The 12,771-nt window shown below is 49.4% G+C and overlaps 1 protein-coding gene across 1 annotated transcript in view; it reads left to right on the top strand.

Moving 5' to 3' along the window:
- The window catches only part of itgbl1 (integrin, beta-like 1), a gene marked incomplete at both ends in the record, with an annotated part of 31,292 nt that overhangs the window by 5,338 nt on the left and 13,183 nt on the right, over nt 1–12,771 (top strand). Inside the window, 2 exons of the mRNA XM_080536847.1 lie at nt 5,448–5,588; nt 6,611–6,757. Coding sequence (XP_080392973.1) covers nt 5,448–5,588; nt 6,611–6,757 — 288 coding nt within the window. The remainder of the gene's footprint in view (nt 1–5,447; nt 5,589–6,610; nt 6,758–12,771) is intronic.

Raw genomic sequence — 12,771 nt, 5'->3', positions numbered from 1 at the left:
GTACTCCTTTTCACTCCTCTCAAGTAGAGAGAGAGAGAGAGAGAGAGAGAGAGAGAGAGAGAGAGAGAGAGAGAGAGAGAGACACACACTTTGAGGTGGATCTTTTATGGAAAAAGGGTTAGAAAACGTTCCGTGAAATGAGGAGGGAACACTGTCAGTCGACTGCTAAGACCTCCTCATTCAAACCAAAGCTAAGACGGGAGGCCAAATGCATAGTGAACCAGTAAGACTGACACACAGTGGGGTCCTTGAAGTCAGACAGGCGGGCTAGGAACCGAAAGGTTGCCAGTTCTAATCCCAGGGCTGACCGGGAAAAACTGTGAGGGTGTGATGAGCTGGCAACCGGAAGGACGCCATTGTGCCCTTGAGCAAGGCGCTTAACATTGCTATGCTGCCCCGCGGTGGCGTAGCGGTCTAAGCACTAGCCACTAGTGCAAGCTGCCCACCGGGGACTGGGATCGAATCCCGGTCTCGCCAGACCCGGATATGGCCGAGGCACACAGGGAGCGGCATATTGAGCGGCCGCTCCAGAGGGCGGTATAGGACTATTTCCGGACAAGGATCCGTCGCGCAACAGCGCCCCCGGGGTGCCGGAATAACGGTGCTGGGCTCGAGGAGCCAGTCAGCTAGTCTGCCTGGCGATCTCCTCTGGGGCTGCCGGCCACGGGGTCGTGCGGCGGATCCTACGCAATAGGCAGGGGATAATTGGATGCTAGGTTGGGTTCAATTGGATACCAAATTGGGTGAAAAAGGGATAAAATCTGAAAAACAAATTTAAAAAAAAAACAAAAAAAACAATGCTATGCTGTAGAGATGCCTACAGTACCTCCTTGTCGTCTGCCAAGATGCAACAGATGGTGTGTGTCGAGCACCTGGGTTGTCTAAGCGATCAGAGAGATGCGCTCCGTTCAAGGAATAGGCCCTGCAGTCTGAGCTGCAGGTGTCCCTACCTACTACCAGCGGAGTAGACATTTCCATTTCCATTTCCATTTTTGGCATTTAGCAGACGCCTTATTCCAAAGCGACTTACAATCAATACATTTGACTAAGCAAGTGAATCATCAATCCACCAGTCATAGCAGGAAGAGTAATCTAGCTCAGGCCCGGGGCCATTGGCAGTCTCAGTGACTTTTTATTTTTTAATATATATATAGACACTGGAGAACAGAGAAACAGTACAAGGGGGGCAGTAGAAGTCATAGGGGACACAGTAAAGGGGAGAAGCGGGTGTCTCAGGAGACGCAGTGCTGGGGGGTAGTAGATGTCTCAGGAGGCACCCACACACACACACACACACACCACACACACACACCAACCCACCGACCCACCCACCCCTGAGCTGTGTATTCTTGTGTGGTGTGTTGAATTTCTAAGTTGTTCCACTTCTTTTCACTGTTCTCTTGCCTTCTCAGATGATTTCGTAGATGATTATTGTGGTAGAACTTTCTCACTTCAGCATGAACTTCTGCGTAACTCGACAGAGGAACAAGTCCACTGTGACATAACTACAGGAGCCTTTTCAAGATGAGGCACACACATAATCCGAAAAGGATCAAGGGAGACAACAACACTAACAGGGCTCCGACTTGATTGCTGCATCCTGTGTTGAAATGCTAGGTGTTATTTATAACATGGTAAAGTACCTGTGTTCCCTCGTGTCCTCCCCCCTATTATGAACCACCATCTCCCAGCCCCCGCTTCTCTCTCTAGAAAGGTTCTGGCTTTGACTGACAGCTCTTAGTACATGACTCCCCATCATCCCTTAATGTCAACATCTCTCTCTCTCTTTCTCTCTCTCTCTCTCTCTCTCTTTCTTTTTATTTTGTTCTTTTTTCTCTCTCAAACATTTGTAAAGGAAATCCACATGGGTTGCATTATTGACCATCTCTCTGTTGTTCAAAAGGGTGTGTACCGTTTTGTCATGATCCGATACTGTCAGAGGTATCTCAAATTTGAAGAGGATGTTTTTACCACCTCCTGTGGTGATTGACTGCACTGTCTTAAAATAATTCTCTACATCTTCAAGGTTGTATGCCACTTGCAAAATTCTCTCTCTCTCTCTCCCTCTCTCTCTCTCTCTCTCTCTCTCTCTCTCTCTCTCTCTCTCTCTCTCTCTCTCTCTCTCTCTCTCTCTCACTCTCCCTCCCTCTCTCTCTCTCTCTCTCTGTTGGGTTCACCTGGCATGTTCCTTCATTCTAATAATAGTCTTCAAATCAGCATGCCATTGAGACTCTAACAAGCACATCACGTCCCAGGCTAAAGCTGAACATCCATAGGGTGTTCAAGGATTCTGAACAATTTGACTGATGTTTTATAAAGTTGGATGTGGCGCATGGCTGCAATCCTAGGTGACTGTTGTTGTTTTTTTCTTTTCCAATGGGATTTCTGGTTTAAAAATGCACAAAAAAACCAGATACAGAACCATGATTTGCTTTTGCCTATCACTGGGTGTTGCTAGTGGCAGAAGGAGAAGAGCATGGCCTGTGCTCCAGAGGTCTGAAGTGGAGAGGGAGAGGAGATCCAGGGCCAGGGGCCAAGTCTGCTGTGTGGTAGCACCAGCCACGAGGCCTGCCAACTGGCCTGCCTCCCCCAGGGCTCCCCCCTGCCCTGTCGCCGCTGATAAGAGAAAAATGGGATTTCCACTGGCTGCTGCTCAGCTGGCGCCCTCCTGGCTTAGACAGGGAGAGAGAGAGAGAGAGAGAGAGAGAGAGAGAGAGAGAGAGAGAGAGAGAGAGAGAGAGAGAGAGAGAGAGAGAGAGAGAGAGAGAGAGAGAGAGAGAGAGAGAGAGAGAGAGAGAGAGAGAGAGAGAGAGAGAGAGAGAGAGAGGTGCATTCCTCTTCCGCCCCATCATCTCCTAGCCCAGCCCGGTGGTGACACAGAGAGAGAGAGAGAGAGGGAGGGAGGGAGAGAGAGAGAGAGGGAGGGAGGGAGGGAGACAGAGACAGAGACAGAGAGAGAGAGGTGCATTCCTCCTCCACCCCATCATCCCCTAGCCCAGCGGTTCCCAAACTTTTTCAATCAGGCCCCCCTTGGGTAATTGGAAATATTTTCGAGCCCCCCCTAACCCGGTCCCCACCTAGATTGATATAATTAATTGTATCAACCTGCTAGTGACTGCTAGTGACTGTGAAACTGTTGCAGATTACCTCCACCCTGGCCATGCTCCTGCCTCCACCCTGCCTCCACCCTGCCTCCACCCAGCCTCCATCCTGCCTCCACCCAGCCTCCACCCTACCTCCACCCAGCCTCCACCCTGGCCATGCTTCTGCCTCCACCCAGCCTCCACCCTGCCTCCACCCAGCCTCCACCCTGCCTCCACTCAGCCTCCACCCTGGCCATGCTCCTGCCTCCACCCTGCCTCCACCCTGCCTTCACCCAGCCTCCACCCTGCCTCCACCCAGCCTCCACCCTGGCCATGCTCCTGCCTCCACCCAGCCTCCACCCTGCCTCCACCCTGCCTCCACCCAGCCTCCACCCAGCCTCCACCCTGCCTCCACCCTGGCCATGCTCCTGCCTCCACCCAGCCTCCACCCTGCCTCCACTCAGCCTCCACCCTGCCTCCACCTTGCCTCCACCCTGCCTCCACCCTGCCTTCACCCAGCCTCCACCCTGCCTCCACTCAGCCTCCACCCTGGCCATGCTCCTGCCTCCACCCTGCCTCCACCCTGCCTCCACCCAGCCTCCATCCTGCCTCCACCCAGCCTCCACCCTGCCTCTACCCAGCCTCCACCCTGGCCATGCTCCTGCCTCCACCCAGCCTCCACCCTGCCTCCACCCTGCCTCCACCCAGCCTCCGCCCAGCCTCCACCCTGGCCATGCTCCTGCCTCCACCCAGCCTCCACCCTGCCTTCACCCAGCCTCCACCCTGCCTCCACCCAGCCTCCACCCTGGCCATGCTCCTGCCTCCACCCTGGCCATGCTCCTGCCTCCACCCAGCCTCCACCCTGCCTCCACCCAGCCTCCACCCAGCCTCCACCCTGCCTCCACCCTGGCCATGCTCCTGCCTCCACCCAGCCTCCACCCTGCCTCCACCCAGCCTCCACCCTGCCTCCACCCAGCCTCCACCCAGCCTCCACCCAGCCTCCACCCAGCCTCCACCCTGCCTCCACCCAGCCTCCACCCAGCCTCCACCCAGCCTCCACCCTGCCTCCACCCTGGCCATGCTCCTGCCTCCACCCAGCCTCCACCCTGCCTCCACCCAGCCTCCACCCAGCCTCCACCCAGCCTCCACCCTGCCTCCACCCAGCCTCCACCCAGCCTCCACCCAGCCTCCACCCTGCCTCCACCCTGGCCATGCTCCTGCCTCCACCCAGCCTCCACCCAGCCTCCACCCAGCCTCCACCCTGGCCATGCTCCTGCCTCCACCCTGGCCATGCTCCTGCCTCCACCCTGCCCTCACCCTGGCCATGCTCCTGCCTCCATCCAGCCTCCACCCAGCCTCCACCCTGCCTCCACCTTGCCTCCACCCTGCCTCCACCCAGCCTCCACCCAGCCTCCACCCAGCCTCCACCTTGCCTCCACCTTGCCTCCACCCTGCCTCCACCCAGCCTCCACCCAGCCTCCACCCTGCCTCCACCCTGGCCATGCTCCTGACTCCACCCTGCCTCCACCCTGCCTCCACCCAGCCTCCACCCTGCCTCCACCTTGCCTCCACCCTGCCTCCACCCAGCCTCCACCCAGCCTCCACCCAGCCTCCACCCTGCCTCCACCTTGCCTCCACCCTGCCTCCACCCAGCCTCCACCCAGCCTCCACCCTGCCTCCACCCTGGCCATGCTCCTGACTCCACCCTGCCTCCACCCAGCCTCCACCCAGCCTCCACCCTGCCTCCACCTTGCCTCCACCCTGCCTCCACCCAGCCTCCACCCAGCCTCCACCCTGCCTCCCCCCTGCCTCCACCCTGCCTCCACCCTGGCCATGCTCCTGCCTCCACCCTGGCCATGCTCCTGCCTCCACCCTGCCTCCACCCTGCCTCCACCCTGCCCCCACCCCTGCCTCCACCCTGCCTCTCTACCCAGGCCTCCTGATAGCTACAAGCCTTTATTGTCAGCCTGGTCTCTGGATCTTCTTTCTAAGAATTTTGAACCTGCCTTTTGTTTTAGCCTCACTCTGATAGTGTTTGTGTGCAGCTAACTGTCTCACCCAACTTCTAATCCTTCAACTCGACAGGCCATGTCACGATGGCTCTTGTGTGTTCAAGACGGTGTCCCTAGATATTTTCACGCAGCAGAATATGAACAATGTGTGTTTTCTCATCCTTACAGTTCCCATCTGTTCCTATAGGGTCTCATGGTTATGGTTTTGGCATCTAATGATTCTTTTTGGTGACCAATGTTCTGAAATGAAGGACAGAATGAAACATTCACCCAATAGTGTGTTCAAATGTATGTGTGTGTGTGTGTGTGTGTGTGTGTGTGTGTGTGTGTGTGCGTGTGTGTGTATGTTTAGGAACCTGCGTCTGTGGAGAGTGTACGTGCTACGATGTGGACCCTTCAGGGGACTGGGGAGACATCCACGGGGACACCTGCCAGTGTGACGAGAGGAGCTGTCACCAAACCTACGACAGATACGCCGACAACTTCTGCTCAGGTCAGCTGTTAATACCTGTGGATATTTTTATAGACAGTTAAAACAGGAAGAAGGCGATGAATTCCTATTACACAACACAACAGCTCTGTGAACCTCAAAAGGTGGATTCGTGCCGTCCCCGGTCGAGGCTAGGAAAGGATCTGCTGGTTTGGCTTTGTATGGGCGTTGGGTGGAATAATACTGTTTTCCAGAAGGAAAAACACTCCACCCACTTCTGTTCTTTGGCGAACACAGTGGTTGTGGTTCACCCAGGGATCACCTCGACAAGGCCAAAAAAAAAGGTTCCACCCGTTTATGATACTGCACTAAAACTTCACATGTACCCCTACTGTATAAAGGTGATGCACTGTTATGGTGTTGTTTTGGTGCCAAAACTCTCTGTGCACACTGAAGGGATATTTTGAGCGCACAAAGAAATGTTTTGCACACGCATAAACGTCATTTCGAAGGGAGATGTATCGTCGCGATTCGACATTTTGATCAAAAGAAAATCTATTTTGTACTCAATCAAAGTTTATTTGCATGTCCGCTTGCAAGTCCATATGCACGCCCACTGTAGTTTCAATATAGTTTTCACTTTTTGGGCATTTCTAAAGAATGAATCATAACATGTGATGGATACTACTGTACCACTGTGCCTACTATACTGTAGATAAAGTTACGTTGATTAACTCCCTTAAAAACAATCTGCTTTGGTATATTGTTATCAATGTCTGCAGTGCCTTTTTGTCAGAATTCAGCAATGTAAGCGTTATGTAAGCCCCCCATCATCTCTACCTACCAACCTACCAACTCTCTACTTCTCTCTCTCTCTGTCTCTCTCTCTCTCCCTCTAGGTCATAGGTCATGTGTAATCAACGCTGGTCATCCCAGCAGCTTAGGGCACAGACAGCTAAAGCCTGGTCAATCACCAACACTAAAGTCTCTGTCATCCCCTCATCATCCCTCTTCCTCCACCCCCCCCCCCCCCCACACACACACACACACCCCCCCGTCCCCCGTCCCCCCCCGTCCCTGTACAGGTCATGGCCAGTGTAACTGTGGGAGGTGTGACTGTAAGGAAGGATGGTCAGGGAAGAAGTGTGAGCACCCTCTGTCCTGCTCCCTCTCTCCAGAGAGCAGTCTGAGGAAGTGCAGAGGAACATCCACCATGCCCTGCTTCGGACGAGGTAACGACCCATCTGACCACCCCCCCCACCACTCTCCCAAGTTCTCATGGTTACCTGGTGCTGTAGATTTGTTTTTGCAATAAACGACGAGTCATCCATGTTGCCACACATTTTAGAAACAAAACAGACAGTAGACGAACAGAAATGAATGAATGAATGAATGAATGGACTTTATTGTCATTGCTACAGTACAGGTACCAAACAACGAAATTTAGGAGGGGTGGCTCCCCTGGTGTTAGGAAAGGGGAAAAAAAAAAAACTTAAAAAAAAAAATCACAAGAAGGGAAGGAGCTGGTTTACATAAATAAAGGCTATGTACACAATCCACTGTACTATACTGTACAGATAGACGACTAGGGTTGTCATATTGCACAATAGTATTGTTTCACGTTATTTAAAGTGTCACAGTTTGCAGGCTTGAAATGTACATGTTTGTGCCTCAGCACTACACCTGATTTTTTCAGTCCAGCAGCTGCCATACAATCCGTCCAGACTGTCCAGGGCCCAGAACCTAGGTCTTTGCTGTGTTCAGGGCCTGGACGGCCCTGTGGTAGAAGCAGTTCTTCAGTATATAAGTATATACAAATAAAAGTACTCGATGTTCCAATCCTCACTAAAAACCCAAAATACAATAATAAAATAACGTATGCAATGTTGCCATGACTTGTTTATCTGAGTGATGGCAGCTGGAACAAAGCTATTTTTATACTGCTTTGTTCTGCACTTTGGGACTATAGACCTTCGTCCAGAAAGAAGAAGCTGAAATTCACTGTGCAAAGTGACACTGACACTGACCTGACGCTGTAGGTGACACTGTAGATGACACTGTAGGTGACACTGTAGGTGTCAGGTCAGACGGCAGACACTCATGCAGAATGACTGACTATAACCACTTAGTTAGACGCACCATGCTCGACCCACTGAGCCAATCAGACAACCTGCACAAGGTCATATGGACTCCCTCTGTTCCTAGTGTTGGGGTATGTGTGTGTGTGTGTGTGTGTGTGTGTGTGTTTGAGTAATGAGCATGGCTGGGCAGCTACAGTATGAGTAAGGGAAGGAGCTGGTCTCAATAGGACTAGCTGTGGGGGTGATCTGTCTAGATTTATTACACTGCGCTGTAATGCATGCTTCATTAAAGGTCCTTCTGGACTGTGGCAGCCTGTTTTCTCTGGCTTTAATAGAAATATCGGACTTTAGCCAAAGAAAACCACTGTCCAACACTGAGGTGTGTTTAACCGGGGAAGCACAATATTTTCCATTAACCTTTAATTCAACGTTCGACTGAGATCACATTATCGATGAGCTCTAACCTCTGGCGTTCCCAGGAGATTATTATCCTCCGTCTGTGCCCCATGATCCCCGCACATGGGTTCAACAGAGCATGTTGAGTGGCCCTCCCTGACCAAATGGCTCCACGTGCTCATAGAGATTGGGCCTAAATTCACACGTAAGCAGCACTCGAGTTGAGGGGGGATGAGGGGGGATGGCATCCCCCCTGAAATAGAAACGGTCAAAATCCCCCTTCTAAAACTGCCATCCCCCCTTTCCATCCGTTATGTCATTTTATCAATGAACGTGGTATTACTGCTATTTAACATTTATTTGTGAGCATATTGAGTAAAATACTGTGGGCGAGGGAGCATGCACACATGCAATGACATTTTTACCAAGTCACTGACACTGACATCACTGACGCTGTGGGGATGCTAAAATTGTCCCCATATGATAAAATCCACCATCCCCCCTGATTTTCTTTTACTACTTGAGTACTGCACGTAAGTACTGTATTAGAGCAGTGATGCAGAAGCAGGCACTGTACAGCCGAATTGAAAATGAAAGAGTGCTGTAAAAAACTGTAGGCTGACATTTTCCATTTCCTTTCACCTCCATTGTCATAAAGTAGGAAGGTGATTTGTTCATTTATTTCGGTTGATGAACCTATGAGTTCTACATAATCGTCACAGGGGTCCTTATAAGTGTACCGCTCAGTTCAAACAAATGATTACACACACACAGCACTAAGGAACACAACTTCTAATCCATCATGTCAAGGTTATCGGGTACAGTATGGTTCAATGTGACTGTATCTCATTGTTCTTTCCTTCTTGGCTCCTGCTGGTTGTAAACCCCAGGGGAGGAGGAATCTTCCTGTGCACATCTCCCACGTCCTACCACCAGAGGAAAGACTCGAATAATAAAAATGTAAAAAGCCCAGCAAGTCACCCTCCCCTCATAGTAATTCAGGTTGACATGTCCTTATTGAATTTGACTGTTAAGCGGCTGAGGGTTTCCCGATAATGTAGTTGGCGGTCCGCTCCATTAGGAGTAGCATAACCTGCCTGGTCTCAGGACTCCCTATGTTTACCATCAGCTAATGTAAGGAATTGATTTTGTGTTAGCCTAGAGAGGACATGCCGTCTGTGGAGGTTTCCGTGCTTGGCCACCACCAAGAAGGCCCACAGGAGCAGACAGGAGGCTGGTGTACAGTATAGGGGGGGGGGGGGGGGGGGGGGTTGCACTGCTGATCAGGGTTGTGCCTGGAGCCTGCTGCAGTTACAGGCCAAACACCTGAAACAACATGGAGCTGGACACCAGCCCAGCGTGGAGAGCAACTGCAGCATGGATACCACAGCAATGCCAGCACGGTACAGCCAATGCTGCTAATGATTCTGGTTCTGTCAGCTGACAAGGTCCCAGTAAGACAGTATAGCTCAACAAATGGGGTTCTACACCAGTGGAGGCTGGCGGAGGTAGACATCGTGGGACGGGGTCATTTTACTGGATGGAACGGTATCGTTCCCTCATTCCATTGTCAGTTTTCCTCCACCTCCAGCCTCCCCTGCTCTACACGTATGAACTGGAACACAGGACTGTTTCGCAGTGACAAATCGAGTTATCTGCCTCAAAGCGATTCAGTTGGAAATAGAGTACACAAGGCCGGGTTCGCCCAGACATAATGAAACAGAAAAGATTCAGTTGTGTAGCAGTGTTAATTAGCTTTCATTCCTCCAACAGTACCTTTAAATTATCTCAAAATGCTGCTACAAAATGGTACTTAAATTTCCCTTTTGCAAAAGAACAATTAATATTATCCGTAAATTCTCTTCTTAAAAAGGTGCATTTATTTTTTGATGCCCAGCCACAATTGGCAGAGCCAGACACTGATCAGGTTATTGTTACTATTCTCCTTGTGAGGTTCTACTGTCCTGACTATAGCTTTTAGTTATTCAATTGATTGAAGACCGATTTGTTGCAGGAAATCTTGGCTATCAATCTACCACTGCCTGTCTTGATAGTCATCGTGCCAGACGATTCCCTGAAATGTAAAAACTATTATTGTTTCTTCAGGGCTATGTAAAATCATAAACATACGTTGGGCTCCATTCCCCCAATAGTTTATTGTACATAAAAAAGACAACAACAAATATCCCATTGTGTGCCTATGAAAGAAAAACAACATTAATAACCACAAATAAACATTGAAAGAGGCTCAAGTGAGTTGTAACAGATGGGAATTCACAAGGCAGGGAGGCCTAGCATCTACTTTACATCTGTGCTACACCATTCCACAGAATCTATATTCCTCACACACACACACTCAAGCAAGCAAACAGTGGCCATTACATGTTGAACAACAGTGATGTGAATAACGGCGTTAAAATAAACGGCGTTACTAACGGCGTTACTTTTTTCAGTAACGGGTAATCTAATTAATTACTATTTGCATCGTTATAATGCCGTTACCGTTACCGGTAATTCAACGCGGCGCGTTACTACTGAAGCTTCTCATTGTCATTCGACCTCAGTCACAGCTGCAAAGGTGTTTTTTGTTTGTTTGTTGGGGAGGGGAGGGGCGAGACAACCGCGCAAGTGATCATGATTGGCTATGGTAGAGAACATTTCATGGTAAGCCAACCATAAGCCAACCATAGTTCAGTGTCAACACTTCATATTGGCTAGGATGTTAGATGACTGGGTTGGCTGGATGAATGAATGCATGCATGGATGGATGAGTGTTAGGAAGGAGTGTACGGATGGATAGATGAATGAATGAATGAATGTTTAGGAGCTAAAGTTGGATTTGTCCAAGAAATTCATGTCTTATTTTTTCAGTACTACTTTAAAAGCACTTCATATTGTTTAACTGTTAACTTTTGTTGTGTTGAAAATACTTGAAGTTACAGTCTGTCTACCAGTTGTCTGAAGTTGTGTGACAGTTTGATTTATTTAATTTACACTACAAAGATTTAAAAGCACTTCATATTGTTAAATGTTTACTTTAAAAAGTAACGCAATAGTTACTTTCCCTAGTAACTAGTTACTTTTATAATGAAGTAATTCAGTTACTAATGAGAATCCATTCCCGCGTTATTGAAAATCAATGACACATTGCTAGTCAACTACCACAGCTTATTTTGTGAGCCTGCTAACAATGTAAAGTAGTGTTATAGTTTACTAGATAGCAATGGGGATTACTCACCGAATCCATTGCATTGCAAATGCAAAACACTGGAACGTGTCACATATACATCTGTTTACTGACCTCACTCACAGCTGCTGCTATGGGTCTGCTGATCCATACTGGCCACATAGTGGGTCATTATATTCCTTTCCTCTGTACAGTATTTCACGCCTCACTAGTGGTTCAGGCTAGTGGTTCCCCTGGCTAATGCAGTGCATGTGTGTGTGTGTGTGTGTGTGTGTGTGTGTGTGTGTGTGTGTGTTTATGTGTACATGTGTGTACTGTGGTTTCCATCGGGACAGATTCAGTCTTAGTCCTGTAGTTGTGAGAAGCACAGCGGTGGTAATGGTTTTGGAACAAATTATTGTAAGTCAGTGGGTATTAGAGTGTGAAGGCCTAGAGAATGAGAGAGAGTGTGAGAGAGAGAGAGAGAGAGAGAGAGAGAGACAGAGAGAGAGAGAGACAGAGAGAGAGAGAGAGAGAGAGAGAGAGAGAGAGAGAGAGAGAGAGAGAGAGAGAGAGAGAGAGAGAGAGAGAGAGGAGGAGCAAGAAAGCATGGATGAGTGAGCAGGGGATGAAAAGAAGAGAGAAATAGGGAGAGAGGGAGAGAAAAAGAGAGGGTGGAGCAAGAAGGCATGGATGAGTGCAGCTGGTTTAGACCTCGGCTTGAGCGGAAAACCTTGAGATTTGAAACAGCAGCGTCTGGATTTTTCTGCCTGAAAGACAGCAGTCAGAAGCTTGCAGAGATCACATTCTCCTCCTCTGGTATTTCCTCAAGGAAGCACCTGCTTTTATAATTTTTCTGCTGAATCGCGGAATTCATTTGTATCCGTGTCTGTGCTGGATTACCGTAAAACTACATAAACATGTCTGTCTGCACATGAATAGTTAATGCTACATACCTTTGGCATAGACTGGCCCATTTCTAAACTGAGGGAGTACAACAGTGTTGTCAGAGCTGTTCTCAGTTGTGGTGGGAAATGTATGTATGGAATGAGGTGCAGTGGGGAATGATGATAGCTTTGGCCAAGGAAGTCTGTGAGTACAATATTCAGTAATGAAAACATCTACAGTCTGTTTGCTGGGAACAGTAAGGGGTCTCTCCAAACCATGAGGGAGGGGGTTAATGATTACTTCCATGTGCAATATGTCTTTGATTGGCCCATTGATACAGTTCCATTCTGAGATTCCCCTCTGTGTGTGTATGTGTGTGTGTGTGTGTGTGTGTGTGTGTGTGTGTGTGTGTGTGTGTGTGTGTGTGTGTGTGTGTGTGTATTGGTTTTGTCCTGTTGTTGAATGGCTGAGTGAGTAACCTATACTTTCTGATAGTACATCTAAACATGAGTCTCTCTATCTCTCTCTCTCTCTCTCTCTCTCTCTCTCTCTCTCTCTCTCTCTCTCTCTCTCTCTCTCTCTCTCTCTCTCTCTCTCTCTCCTACCTGACCTTTTACTTCCTCTCTGGTGATTGAAGGGTTGTGAATGCTTGGCAGGGAAAGGCCAGGTGAAACCAGTCTGTGTGTTTACCTCAACAGGCTTCCTTTCAGAGCAC

The sequence above is a fragment of the Nansenia antarctica genome (assembly GCF_963989245.1).
Source record: "Nansenia antarctica genome assembly, chromosome: 7".
Classification (NCBI taxonomy): Eukaryota; Metazoa; Chordata; class Actinopteri; order Argentiniformes; family Microstomatidae; genus Nansenia; species Nansenia antarctica.
This window is presented reverse-complemented; position numbering and strand designations above follow the sequence as displayed.